Consider the following 14,697-nt stretch of genomic DNA (forward strand, 5'->3'; position numbering starts at 1 on the left):
TTATCGTGTATGATCGGAATGGATTCAGAATTCTACTCCACTTGTCCCAGACGGGAGCCCCTGGCCACCCAGAGGTGCAGGTGTTGCTATTGACCATGATGAGCACTGCTACCCAGCCTGTGTGGGACATCATGTTTCAAGTAGCTGTGCCAAAGGTGAGTCATCTTCTTGACCAGCCTTTGATGTTCTCAGTCATGACTATTGCTTCTGAGTGCCAGGTCCTCTGATGGGACTCTGGCGTTCTGTCAGGTAGGACTCGTGGTTGTAAGGATTAGAATCTGCACTCAATATCATTTAAGATAAATTGAGAACTTTCTTAGCTTCTTTAACTGGAGGATACCTGGATATCTGGCTTTAGTGTAATTTAGATCAGATAGCTATTAAATGATTCCTTAAGACTCTGTTGTTTGTTTTGTTGGTTTGCCTCACTGCTTTATTGACTTGTATTTCATGTGTGATACAAATCAAAGGTTTAAATATATTTAAAAGAATTGTACAATCATCACCTCAATCAGTTTTTAAAGAGTCTGCTTCTTAGGGCTTGTTTTATGATGAATTCTTTCTACAAAGCAGGGAGATGGCTACCAGAGTTACATTGTCATTAATATGAGGCAGGCATATTGATTACTCAAGAAAGGGCTATGGTTGGCCTTGGTGATATTTCTTGCAAATTTTGGACCAAAGACATGTGTCCAGACTAAAGAGGAGAGGTACTGTGACCAACTTGTGTAATAGCCCATCTTTTCTCAAGGGGAGTAGACCCCCTGGTTAATGACCACATTAGAATCACAAGAAGGAGCACAAGGGCATGTCCTGAAAGGAAAAGATACAGAAATTTGCATTCTCTAGTTTTCACGGTAATCTTGTGAATCCTGGACTGTTGTTTTCTCTGTTTTATAAATTATGAATCTTACTTTCACAGCAGTAATAAGAGCAGAGTTAAAATTCAGTCAAACGTGGGCCTTCATTCTCATGCTGCCTCTCCGAGGCCAGCCATTGAGCACACAACTAGATCTATTTTGTGCAGAGAACGATCTGAGTGGGTCCTTTCCTCCATTAGTGGGAGCAGTTTGTTTGGACTCTCCTAGTTGCCTTGGGATATCTGTCACCTCAGGAGCCTATTTTCTCCTAGAGGACTTGTTAGGACCCAAGTTTCTATCCACCCAGTGAAGCTGTAGCGTGTTTGGAAGGGGTTACATGTTGGATTTTCCCTTGATAGTCAATGAGAGTGAAGTTGCAGCCAGCATCCAGCTCCAAGCTTCCTGCGTTCAGTCCATTGATGCCTCCAGCCATGATCTCTCAGATGTTGCTGCTCGAAAATCCACACAAAGTATGTTCTGGATCTTATCTTTGGTAACAGGAACTGGGGTCCTAAACTCTACGGAAGTACACTTAGTGAGGAGAGAGACAGATTGGGCTTTCAAGTCTCCAGTTTGCATGTGGGTGGTGGTAGAATATTCCTTGCCAGAATTTGTTTCCTTTGGGGTTTATGGAAGGAAGATCTATGACAATTACCATAGCTGGAAACCAAGGATGGGAACTTTCCCTCATACCATGGGAATCTTGAAGGGTGAGTCTTCTCTGTCTTTCTTAGGGGGTGTCTGCATTGTAGTTCATCTCCAGACTTGAGAACATATGGGAGGACTCTCGTTGTTTGTGTCCATGTCCCAAACACTGTTCATGTCATGCAGTGGATTGAAGGCCTCACGGGGGTGGGGTGGTAGTTAACTACATACTGTTGTTTAGCAACTGCTAGGTGGGTGCAGACTTTTTCTGAGCTGTTTTGTGGTACCCTGACTAATTTCACATCTTGTATCTTTTCCCAGGAGCCCATCCGGTTGCGATATAAGCTGACATTCAACCAGGGTGGACAACCTTTCAGTGAAGTAGGAGAAGTGAAGGATTTCCCAGACCTGGCTGTCTTGGGGGCCGCTTAACTTTTCACAAGATGAACCTTGCTGTCCAAGCTTAGGCCAGTCTCTCACCACCCAGTCAGGACTGGCCAGTGATTTCTGTGCAGAGTGCCAAGCGTTCTCTCCTGCCATCAGCTCTGGGCGCCGCTCTCTGACTTACTCTACAGATGCTGTTTGTGTGAGAGGGTGTGGGGAGGGCAGAGGGGGCCTTGGGATGTGTGAGATGCAGAATAATTTTCGATTATCCACCAACACAATCATACGTGTTTCTGCACATTGATGGACACAGTTCCTGCCTGAGGTTGGAGGTTTAATACGCCAAAGGTTTATTTCATGTATTTATCTGTCCATCCATCCGCTTTGTGCCTTGTCAGACTTTGAAAGTCTTGGTTGCTCAGGGACCTTACAGGGATCTGGTTGGTCTTGGTGCAGAGGGTATCCTGGGGCACTCTCTTCCAAGAAAAACTGTGTCTCCAATTTCATTAGCGGATGCTGCTGCCTACATGTGTTTAGGAGAATTGCGTGGAATGCTTACTGCACTGTTTCTACACCAAAGGACCACCCTTGGTGGGCCATTCATATCCTTTACCACCGTGCCTTAGACCTGCCTATAGATTGACTCCCTCGGGACCAAGGGGAAAGCAGATCCCAGACCTCAAGTTCCATGGGTTGGGCAATCTGTTTGGACCCTTTGGGACCCTCATCTCCATCCCCCTCCTCTTCCTCAAGCATTTACTGAGCTCTTTGACTGTGACGGTGTGCATTGTAAATCATTATCAAACAGACCAGCCCTTGCCTGTTGGTAAAGAACTGTAATGCAAATAGATAGGGCAAGAGTTTAGCAGTGATGTTAAGTGGTACCTAAATATAGAAACCATTGAATAAATACCTTGTAGCAAATATACTCTGTGAGCTGTTGAGTACATAGAAGATACAGTTGCGTTTTGACATGATTGGACCTAGAGGAAATGATCATTTATTTATGTGGAGAAGACCTCCTGAAGGATGTGAAACCTCATGGGATAGATACTTCAGTGACCAGAGAAACCCTGCTGATCTGAAGGTGGTCTGATCCGAAGGTGGTTGTCTTTGTTGCACGGAGAGGTTCATGCTTAGTCAAGTCATGTATTGTGAGCACTGATGATGTGCTGGGCATTTTGATCTGCACATTGAACCGAGTCTTGCTTGGCCTGCCTGGTCAGTGAGAGATGGAGCCTGATGGAGGGAGGCCAAGTGCCCTGATGAAGGGCCTTGCAGTCTGAGCAGCTGACTGACTGGACTGGGTTCTCCCTCGGGGACTACAAGCTTCTGTCTAGGTCAATTCACCACAAGTCTGGTACCTAAGAGGCTGAACGTTAAGCTTCTCTATAAAGTTGGAACTCCACCAAAACTAAACAGTGGCCATGGGAGCTGTAAAAGGGAAACTATCTCAAGCAAATGTGAAAACTCAGAACAGTGATGGAGTGATTTCATTTGGCACAACTCATGTAAGATTTATTTTAACCTACAATTACGTTTTTTTAAGTGTTCTGTGTAGCTTGTATAGGCTCCATACATATTACATAAAAGCTTTAGGATACACCTCCGTAACGCTAGTGTGTGCCCATGAAGAACTTCACCCCAAAATATGTAATGACGGTCTAACTTTGAAAAGACAAGAGTTGTGGTCTCTTAATCTGGGGGTGAATCCAGGTTTGTGTGCCTGAATATTCACCTGACTTGGGGAGGGAGACTGCCTCCTGTGGTACTGTTTCAGTTTAGCTGGGTAAGATGCCATGGTGATGGAGGGAGTGCCCTGAAAGTGTCCCTGGTTAATGTTGATGCCTTCTAAGAGGCACTTGGAGCCTCACTCGCCTCTTTCTGGCCAATAAGTGCTTATTGTTCAGCTACCAGGCACTGTGGCAGGAACTGCGGCAACAGTGGTGACGACTTCCTGCCTTTGAACCTTACTGTGGAGAAAGGAAAGTTGATGTTAGCTCTGGGGGAAATTTGGCGCTGACCAGCGGTTTTAATGTTGATGCCTTCTAAGAGGCACTTGGAGCCTCACTCGCCTCTTTCTGGCCAATAAGTGCTTATTGTTCAGCTACCAGGCACTGTGGCAGGAACTGCGGCAACAGTGGTGACGACTTCCTGCCTTTGAACCTTACTGTGGAGAAAGGAAAGTTGATGTTAGCTCTGGGGGAAATTTGGCGCTGACCAGCGGTTTCCCCGTTCTGAACTCCTTCCAGCATCCAGTCCACTCATCCTTTTTCTCTCTTTAATACTGTATTTTTGGTAATACGTTCAGCAGAAAACAGGGCCTTTTCAGTGACATTGGTTACATTCTTCACATTATTAAAATGCTCGTTATGTCTAATCTAGTTCATTTCTCCCTTATTTATTGACCTATCTCCTCCTCTTTTGGCCCCTAAGTGTGACCTCCCAAGATTTAGTGTTGACATGCAAGCCATCCGTGGCTTTTGTATTACCTAAAAACCACTGGGTGGGTCTTGGACCCATCTACCTTCTTGCTGACATCTGTATTTGGGGACATCTGCATCTGGAGGTTCCACTCCATGCCTAGAATACAATTTATCCTCTGCTCTTTTGTTTGTTTGTTTAATCCACTGCTCTTTAACCCAGCATCTACCTAGAGCAGTGGTTCTCAGCCTTCCTATGCTGTGACCCTTTAATACGTTCCTCATGTTGTGGTGACCCCTCAAATAGATAAAATTATTTTTGTTGCTACTTCACTGTAATTTTGCTACTGCTATGAATTGGGTGACACCTGTGAAAGGGTTGCTCGACACCCTCCCCCCAGGGGTCACGACCCACAGGTTGAGAACCGCTGACCTAGAGGCTGTGGATCCCCAATCTATCCACTCAGTAATTTTGTATCATCTGATTTAAGTACTACCATATCTTGCTCTTCCCTGAATTCACATTGCCACCCACCTGGCTCGGTCCTTATCTTTTTAGAAATAATATACTTGCCTACCTGGCCCCCCGACTCTCTAAGCCATACTTGCCACCACCAGGATTCCCTAACAAGTAAGAGTTCTGTGCTTGATTCCCTGCTAAAAAGTTCCGAATGGCTTCCTAAGGCTTACACTGAAAAGTCAGACAATCTAGTATTCCTGTTCGTGTGCCAATCTGCCATGACTAGAGCACCAAAAATGACTCTTGTTGATATTTGCTGAAGCTTTGAACCCTTCCTCTCCCTCTTCCCCTTGTGCCCTAATCTGACAGAGGAATAAGCACCTTCCGAGTCTAGTGGGAGATTCAAGCTCCTACGTGCACATGGGGACTGTAACTCAGCCCACCCCACTAACTACAGTAACAACCCGGGCCAGGTTCCTCTTGATCTCAAGCCATTTCAGACAGGGATGGGTGGTGGTGGCGTGCGTGCGTGCGTGTGAAAACCATGAAAACTTTTATTACAACATTGAAATGTGAAGCTATTTTTATCTTGACATATCCTTCATCTAGAGCCCTGTCAGCCCCTTTTTGAGAAGCCTGCCCTGCTCTCAGCGACCTCGATTCTGTAGATGATAAAACTTGTGTACTATCAGTCTCAATATGTAGACCAAACTTTGGGTTGGGTCACTCTTGTTTTTGCTAGGTGGCCATACAGCACACACTGTCCTAGCCACATTCAGTCAGTCTTTGATCATACCATCTTTAATTTTTCAATTTCTTGGAATTATACAAGAGGGCTTCCAAAAGTGCAGGGATAAAGGATCTTCTCCATGAACTTTTTGAAGCACCCCCCCACCCCCAGCTATGTGCATCTAATCCCTCCTATTTCCCCAATAAACTTAAAGGCTTGGATCACATGTGAGCTTATTTATGGACTATTGGTTTTTGTAAATGGGCATTGAAGATAATGTTGGAATGGCTTAATGACCCAAAGAAAGGCAAATACTATGCACTAAAAATGCAATTGTGGAAATAGAGATAAGCTCACAATTTGTGTAAGTAAAAAAGTACAGTCATAAAGTAAAGGCAATATTCTAAATATAATCTTCATTACTATAAATGTAATTTAAAAAGATACAATTTTGAATTGGGTGAAGGTTCCAAGAATCATACACATTTTTAGTCCTTGATGGCAGTCCCCATCATGTAACATCGCTTATCCCGTTTCTCCCTGTGCTTCTGTTTCCATGACTCGTTCTTTCCTAACCCTTCTGAACTTTGATCTGGGGGATGTGCTGGCCATTTGATCTCAAATGGTTGTCTGTTCCCTCGTGTTACTGTTCCTCTCATAGACCTGTGTATTCGACTGAAAAGTGAGCCATTGGGTGAGTGTGGTTCCAGACCTGAAGGGTCAGTCACGAAGGGCCAGTCTTGGCAGCCCCACTAATCTGACCATTAAGCCGGGTCTTAAATTATCTAAAATTGATCCAATATACATAAATATATCCAATAGTCTTTTCCAAATTTAAAGAATGTAACATTCTTTCAACTAGCTTACTTTTTTAACTTAGGACAGGTTCCTGGAATGATAAGTTAGCCAGGGTATTAATTTTGGAGTAAAGGTGCAGCCTCGTGTTTTGCACCTGGAGAGATTAGATGCCAAGCAGAACAAAGCAGGAAGTATCCTCAAAAAGGGTGAGCTCAGTCTTTGATTAAGGAGTTGTGAACCTAAGAAATAGAGTTGTCAACACACACACAGCTGGGAAAGAATGCTCTAGGCCTTTTATCCCCCTAGCTAAGTCATTGCTAAATATACCATGATGTCAGAAAGCTTCCACTTAAAGTATTTTAAAATCTCCTTTGACTTTTTTTTAACAGTTGTGTTGGCCTATAATCCACATACAAATCATACAAAGTAAAAGTAGAACAAAGACTTCAATAGAAATGAAAGCAGAAAATACTAGAAACTAAAATTTAAAGTGGGTTGGAAGGGAAAACATGATATGCTGTTAAATTGTAACCTACACCTGCAGTTATCCACTTTCCAGTGTACTCTGACAGCATGGCTATGCACATCCCTGGTCAGTGGTCACAGGGGATTCACTGGAGGCGTAATCCATGTGGTAACCCTGAACATTAATTTTGAGCTTTCACTATCCGTACTGCTTTGCAAAATAGGTGCACAAAATTTAATAGTGTACCTCCTCTGGTCTATGGGTTTTATTATTTCCAATCCTTGGATCACATAGACTGACTGACTGTGCTTCTGTGTAGTTAGCTGGCACCACTTAACTTAGATGGTTGCTTGTTTGAAGACAATCCTTTAACACCCCAGATGCTATTCTTCCCGATAGCTGGGGCATTCTCTGAATTCTTCACCACTCTTTGCTATGGCACCCATACCTTCAGAGCCAGGTGGAAAACAAGCACGAAAAAGGAATTTAAAAAATTCTTAAGCCAACCCTGGTAACTTCAGAGTACTGCCAACTTCTTCATCACCGAGGAGCCTGTAACAGCAGCTGCTGCAGCCCTACAGCACAGGAATGTGGGCCTCACTTCTCTGGAGCTCCACTGCTGGGTGGGGTGGTGGTTTTTTTTAATTCTTTGTAAGGCCCAACCCTAAGCAGCCCTGCCACTCAGACACTGCTCGGTTTTTTAAAGTCGTGCTTGACAGTGGGAGCCTCTGGACAGGTTCTGGTGCTCCTCTCTGGTGAGCTGCAGGGCCGTTAGCCCCGTGCCTTTTGCATTATTTGTGGGCAGTTCATTTTTGCCAAAGGAAAGTATGCCCCTCCCCCCCCAAGTAGGGAAGATGAACGAGAAAAAACTGCATGTCTAGTGCGGGTGGCCCAAGGCTATAGTCATCCTGGCAGAGAGTGGGAGTAGATAAGCCCCACCCCACCATCCTGTGCTACCTCAGTGAAAAACAGAAGGAAAAGGGAAAATGCCAATGCTAAACGGACCTTGACGCCTCCATGCAATTGGTAGCCCCAGGGAAATAGGCTGGCCCAGTCACCACCATGTCAGCCTCCCAGTGTGGTGTGCTGTGGTGGACACTCTGGATCGGCCCGCCCACCCTTTGCACATTGACAGCCCTGGGCATTCATCAGTAGCTCATCAGTCGTTGGTTCCCTGTGAAGATGTTTCAGTTCACTCAGCTTTCCTCTCCTAGGATCCAGAGCTCCTGGTATTCAATATTGACTTTCTCTTGATTTTGTTGTCTGAAAATTTTTTTAAACTTGAAATTTCCTAGTTTAATGTTAAAATTTTTACTGGTGAAAGTATTTGTACAAAACTAAAGTATGAAAGATGAAAATTCTTCCCACTCCCCAATTACTCTCTCAAGACACTGATAGTTTTTTTTCCCCTTGAGTTGCTCTAATCATGTCCTAACATTCTGTGCGTTGCTTTTTCCATGTACCAATATAAAATAGCTTGGAGATAATTCCACTATCAGTACAAATAAAAAGATGATCAGACTCTGTTGGTCAAAGTTATGAATACTTCTTTTTTAAACATTTTATTAGGGGCTCATACAACTGTTCTCCCAATCCATACACACATCAGTTGTGTAAAGCGCATTTGTACATCGTTTCTCAAAACATTTTCTCTCCACTTAAACCCCCGACATTAGGTTTATGAATACTTTTTAGACATACCTTGAGGGAATCAGTCACTGTGCCTGGGGGAAGGGCTAAGGATCACAGACTTGGGGGACACCAAGTCAATTGATATACTAGAATTCATGAAGGGAATGTTCTATACCTACTAAGGTGAGTAGCAATTGTGGTCTTAAAAGTTGCCACTACTGGTCTCACTATCCAGTGGAAAGAACAGTGATGGAAATAATTAGTTCAATGAGCCATAGGAATACCAGTTTCAACCCTGAAGCCATAGGAACTACATGGTGCCTAGTACCAACTGCTCTGACAAGGATCAGATTAGAAGGTCCTGGATAAAACGGGTGAAAAATGTGCAACAGCTCAAGTCATGAAGGAAGCTAGATCTGGTCAAAGACTGATGGGACTCCCAAGACCATGTCTTCAATCACTTCAGACCTGGAACGGAACTCTCCTTTTGCCCCATGTTTGAATCATCAGCTATTGAAGATCAAAGGGGCAGCATTCATTCAAGTACAATGTTCAGAGGGTTAGGAAAGGAGGAGGAGTGGAAACGGGGAACTCAGGGAGTGGGGTGAGCATTAGTATATGGAGGGAAGTGCAATGGATGAGTTGAAACTCTGAACTGCTGAATATAAAACGTGATCTTTGCTATAAACCTTCACCTAACAAAATTTTTCAGAAAGTCCGTTTTTGCTCCCTCAAGTTTGTCCCCAGCATCTGCTAACATTGACAACTGGCTACCCCTTTGAGGAAATCTCATTATGGGGCCTGCTAGATTTTAACAGCCTAATACTGATAATTGACAAACCTTGTTGATCCTAAACCTTAATTATCATAATTGGTTATCAGAGAACTGAAAACTAATGACAAGTTACCACTACATTCTAAGTATTGATGGGAATATAAAGTAGTATGGCCACTCCAGAAACGTTTAAATTTAACTTGGAACCTATCAATTTCACTCCTAGGAATCTATGCAGGGGAAATGGAAACGTCCAAACAAAAGACATATGTGAGTGTTCATACAGCACTATTCATAATTGTTCCAAACATCTATTAATGGTGAATGGATAAACAACATAAATCCATACAGTAGACACAAAGACAACTATTCATCATATTGTATGACATGGCCAAATCTCAAAACATTTAAAATGAAATTTACATGGCAAAAGAAGCTAAATGAAAAAATTACATGATTCCATGTATATGGAACGTCCAGAGAAGGCTTCCCTGACCGTCCCCCCCACCCCCAACAAGGCTTCATCTGATGAGAGGGTAGGAGTCTTTCCACTTCTGAGTGCTATACAGTTTGGTATCAAAACTCTTAAAAGTTGTGAGATCATTAGATAAACCGAATGGATTCTTTTACTAGTCTTTGTGGATTATGCCATACCATTGACCAATTTAACTACTCAAAGGGTTAAAAATAAATTGGTTCCTATGACACAGGAAGGCCCCACCAGGCGATCTGAAGTGTCACCTTGTTTTGAGCCAAAAGAAGCAGTGAGTACAAAGGCTATAGTGGATTTCAGTGTGACCGTGTTAATGAAAAGTTCTTGAAAACAAAAAGCCCAAACTGCCATGGAGTTGATGTCATCTCATAGCAACCCTATAGGACAGGGTAGAGCTGCCCCTGAGTTTCGGAGGCTGTACATTTTTACGATGAGAACGCGTCATCTTCCCCTTCAGGACCAGTGGTGAGAGTGGCGATACCGGGAGGGTGGAGGGAAAGTGCGCGGTGGAAAGGGGGAACTTTGGATCTATGTATAACCTCCCTGGGGGATGGACAACAGAAAAGTGGGTGAAGGGAGACGTCGGACAGTGTAAGATATGACAAAATAATTTATAAATTATTTTGAGGGAGGGGAAAATGAGCTGAAACTAAGGGCTCAAGTAGGAAGCAAATGTTTTGAGAATGATGATGGCAACAAATGTGCTTGACACAATGGATGGATGTATGGATTGTGGTAAGGATTGTACGAGCCCCCAATAAAGTGATTTAGAAAGAAAGAAAGCGCCATCTTTATCCTGGTAGTTTTGAACTACTGATCTTGAGATTAGTCCAACGCTGTAAACACTAAGCCACCAGGGCTCCTCTGAAAAGCAGTCAGGGACTTTTAAAAAAGTTAGTGGAAAATTACCTTTTCGTTCCATTTTCCTATTTACTTTTTGAAGCCTGAAAGTGCTCTATATAAGGAAGTCACCGTGGCTGGAGGCAAGTAAAACGTCAACGCGAATGGTGGGGGACAGGGAACCAGATGTTCTATGAAGGAAAGAAGGAAGGTACCATAAAGCGTGCAGGCTCTAGTGGCAGGCTTGCTTGAGTTCAAGTTGAGAGTCACTTCCCTAGCTGTGAGACGTTGCACCAGTAACTTCTCTCCACCTTGAGAATAACCCTATTTATGGAATGGTGAGGCTCGAGTGCGCAATGGCGAGGCGTTAGATGGCTAATTCCGGGGATGGCACGGAGCAGTCGCTCTGTTTCGGTTAAGATTTACAGCCTTGGAAACCCTTTCAGGATCTCTATGAGATTGGATGGCAGTAGGTTTTATATATATATGTATATCTATCTATCAAATGACACTGTGTTGTCAGCATCGCTGTATTGCCTGTGATATATATATATATATCAAATGACACTGTGTTGTCAGCATCGCTGTATTGCCTGTGATCTCTATGAGATTGGATGGCAGTAGGTTTGATATATATATATCAAATGGCACTGTGTGTTGTCAGCATCTCTGTGTTGCCTGGATAATATATATATGATAATACATATCTATTCCATATATATAAAGGCTCTACAGTAAGCGTGTAGTCAGTACCGGTCTCTCTGACACGTAAACACCCGGAACAGCGCCGTCACCATGGTAACGGCCGCCTACTTCCGGGAGCGGGACGGCGCGCGGCGAGGGTCATTTCCCGCGCTCGACGGGAGCGCGCTGAGGAAGGGGCAGCAGAGGAGTCCTGAGTCGGTGGTGGTGATCCCGGCGGGTCACCCGCACGCCGCACTCAGTGTCCTCGCTGGGTCCCTGTCGTCCACATCCTTGCCCCCCTCCAAGCTACCTTTCACGGCCTGGACGTCACGCCGAGACTGGCCGCCATGGACTTCTCCAAGTTCCTGGCCGACGACTTCGACGTGAAGGAGTGGATCAACGCGGCGTTCAGAGCGGGCCCCAAGGAGGCGGCGGTGGGGAAGGCGGACGGCCACGCGGCCACCCTGGTGATGAAGCTCCAGCTCTTCATCCAAGAAGTGAACCACGCCGTGGAGGGTGAGCGCGCGCGCGGGGCCTCACCTGGGCGCCCCCAGCCGTGGCCTCTCCTGCTCCCGGGGTGGGGGGCAGTTCCCCCAAAGTTTCATCCGATGAGAGAGCCCTCCTGGCAGGGGCCGATTCGCCTTCGGGTTAACAGCCCCGACAGTGCTATATAATTCACTATGGAAACATTCTGAAAAGACTAAGTTTCGAGAACATTAGGCAATACGCAGTGGGTCCTTTTACTTGGCAACAACTTAATTCCCGTCCCTCTCTTTTCTCCTGGTGAGGGATAGTTGAAATGCAATCAAGAGTGGGCTGCGGAGAGCCCCCCAGGCTGAGCTGTAGGGGTGGGAGCCGTAATGACACTGTGTGTTGACAGCATCTCTGTATTGCCTGTTTGCATCGCAGACCAGACTTAGAACTTTACCTGGGGTCAGGGTTGGAAGCAGGTTGTTATTTTATGCCAGAGCTGGGTGAAAGCACATCTTCACCATGTCAGGGTTCCATTCACTGCACTAAGGGGAGAGAGGAGTCTGGTCTTTAGTTGACTTTCTGAGGGCTGTCAATCTTTACTGGAACAGAGAACTTCATTTTTTTCCCTTAGAGGGGCTGGTGGGTTTGAACTGCTGACTCTGGGTTTAGGAGTCCAGTGCTTAACCCACTATGATACCAGGGCACCTGTGTGTAAGAGGGAGGAGGCTGCACCTACCTTGCAGGAAGCAGGCTTACCCCTGAGTACCAGATTCCTCCACTCTTTTTCCTTTCAATGGATGATTAAAATTTACCAGAGTTTTAGGAAACAGTTAATGCAGGAACAAGTTGATGGTTAAGGTGCCCCCGCCACCCCAAACTTGATAGATCCCCAGCCCTTTGTTGTGGGGGGCGACATGATCTAGTGGAGACCACCTCCACACCTGCTTCCCGTCTAGCCATCCCATTTTTCCCAGGCCTTGAAAACTGTACTGGTAAAGCTTTCCGGAAAGTCCCTTTTTACGGGCTCATTTCCTTCCCGTGGTGCACTGGTGCTGGTGCATGCTGCTGCTCGTGGTTCTTGTTACAGAAACCAGTCACCAGGCCCTTCAGAACATGCCCAGAGTTCTTCGAGATGTCGAAGCCCTCAAACAAGAAGCTTCTTTCCTGAAAGAACAAATGATTCTTGTCAAAGAGGACATTAAGAAATTTGAACAGGACACAGCTCAATCAATGCAGGTATTTTCTCTCCTGTTTACGTATTGCTTTTTAGTATTTGAAAGTGGTCCATCCACTGGTGGCTTAGAGGAGACAACGCCATGGGATGCCAACCTCACTCAGACTTCAGCTCAAACAACTCTTTTGTCTGATCCTTACAACGTAGTCATCTCTCTCCCCCAGTGTCTCTGGGATTTATTTTTAATATATTCTTTGTCCTGTTTCAGCACATCGCATTGCTTCATTTATGGTGTTTAAATTATATTTTTAATCTTAGCTTTTTAGTTTTAATGTCCTTAGCAAGGAATTTTTTTCCTGAGAAAGGAAAGCCTTCCAATTTTTTCATGACAGTTATACTAATTTTTATATCCTTAACGTTTTACTTATTATTATTAGATGGGACTTAATACCTATATCATGTTCCGTATTTCAGTCACGTCGAGGAAAATTGTACAATCCCTACCACAATCAGTTTCCAGACATTCTTTTTCTAAACGATTGCATGACATCATCTCCCTTTTCACACCCTCCCCACCACCCTCAAACCTTTTAGTTGCTATTCCTATCGGTTCATCATCCTTAACTTTAAAAAATTTTTTTTAATCGTTTTATTAGGAACTCTTACAACTCTTATCACAATCCATACATATATCAGTTGTGTAAAGCACGTTTGTACATTCATTGCCTTCATTATTCTCAAAACATTTGCTCTCCACTTAAGCCCCCAGCATCAGGTCCTCATTTTTTCCCTTTCCTCCCTGCTCCCCCCTCCCTCATAGCCCTCGATAATTTATAAATGGGTATTTTGTCATATCCTGCCCTGTCCGACGTCTCCCTTCACCCACTTTTCTGTTGTCCGTCCCCCAGGGAGGAGGTCACATATAGATCCTGTAATCGGTTCCCTCTTTCCAACCCACTCTCCCTCTACCCTCCTGGTATCACCACTCACACCACTGGTCCTGAAGGGATCATCCGCCCTAGATTCCCTGTGTTCCCAGTTCCTATCTGTACCAGTGTACATCCTTAACTCTTTTATTACCGTATATTTTCCACTAATTTAAAACATCCTGGATTTTATCTTTTTCTTTGTTAATCTCAACTTTTTATTAGTTTTGTTTGTTTACTAAAAGCTGTTTTTATCTTAATTTTTTTTCACCTTATTAAGTTTTCCTTGGGCAGAAATTTGGAGAAGCCTTACTTGTTTATCTTGTTTTCTTTTTTTCATTTTAATAATTGGCTTTTACTTTATTAAAGCTCATTTCATTCCTTTTAACTATTATCAGTATTTTAATTTTGTCTTGTTTTTAAATCTTAATTGTGTGTACTTTCTTAGCTTTCTCTTTCTTGAATCTCTTTATTTCCCATGCATTATATATTCTGTTTCATAGTTTTCTGTGGGGTGATGAGCTCTGTGATCTGATTTTGTAGTGAGCGGCAAGAAGCTTGTCAGTAAGGGTGTGAGAAGTGGTGAGAGACCCACCCCCAAAAGGAAAGGTGAAGGCAACCTGCTGGCTTCCTGCCACGACAGAGTGACTTCTGTCTGGCTGGTCAGCCATCCCAAACCATCTATAGAATTTGACCACATTGAGCATCTGGCACCAGGCACATACTAAAAGGGAAAAGAGGCCAATTTAGAATACATGTAGTACCTTTGAAATGAAGCAAGATCAACTTCTTCTCTGTAATTCTCTTTGCATTGAGAGTATGGACTCTAAATGTGTCTGAATAGTGCTGGGCTTAGATCTGACCCTTGTTCCCTGGATTGATGGTTCTCAGAAACATCATGGGCAGTTTGTGATAAAGAAGTGTTGTTTTTTT

General features: G+C 44.1%; 2 protein-coding genes across 2 annotated transcripts in view; both read left to right on the plus strand.

The window, feature by feature from the left end:
• GGA2 (golgi associated, gamma adaptin ear containing, ARF binding protein 2) overlaps positions 1 to 4,269 on the plus strand; it is a 26,181-nt gene extending 21,912 nt beyond the window's left edge. The window contains exons 15-17 of the mRNA XM_004706060.2: positions 1 to 155; positions 1,220 to 1,330; positions 1,827 to 4,269. Coding sequence (XP_004706117.1) covers positions 1 to 155; positions 1,220 to 1,330; positions 1,827 to 1,937 — 377 coding nt within the window. The 3' untranslated portion in view covers positions 1,938 to 4,269. The remainder of the gene's footprint in view (positions 156 to 1,219; positions 1,331 to 1,826) is intronic.
• Positions 4,270 to 11,378: 7,109 nt separating this feature from the next.
• Positions 11,379 to 14,697, plus strand: part of COG7 (component of oligomeric golgi complex 7) — an 83,589-nt gene continuing 80,270 nt past the window's right edge. The window contains exons 1-2 of the mRNA XM_004706061.2: positions 11,379 to 11,706; positions 12,752 to 12,900. Of these exons, the coding sequence (XP_004706118.1) occupies positions 11,538 to 11,706; positions 12,752 to 12,900 (318 nt within the window). The 5' untranslated portion in view covers positions 11,379 to 11,537. The remainder of the gene's footprint in view (positions 11,707 to 12,751; positions 12,901 to 14,697) is intronic.

This window comes from Echinops telfairi, unplaced genomic scaffold (assembly GCF_000313985.2).
Source record: "Echinops telfairi isolate 266 unplaced genomic scaffold, ASM31398v2 ScPeMD7_5;HRSCAF=22, whole genome shotgun sequence".
Lineage (NCBI taxonomy): Eukaryota > Metazoa > Chordata > Mammalia > Afrosoricida > Tenrecidae > Echinops > Echinops telfairi.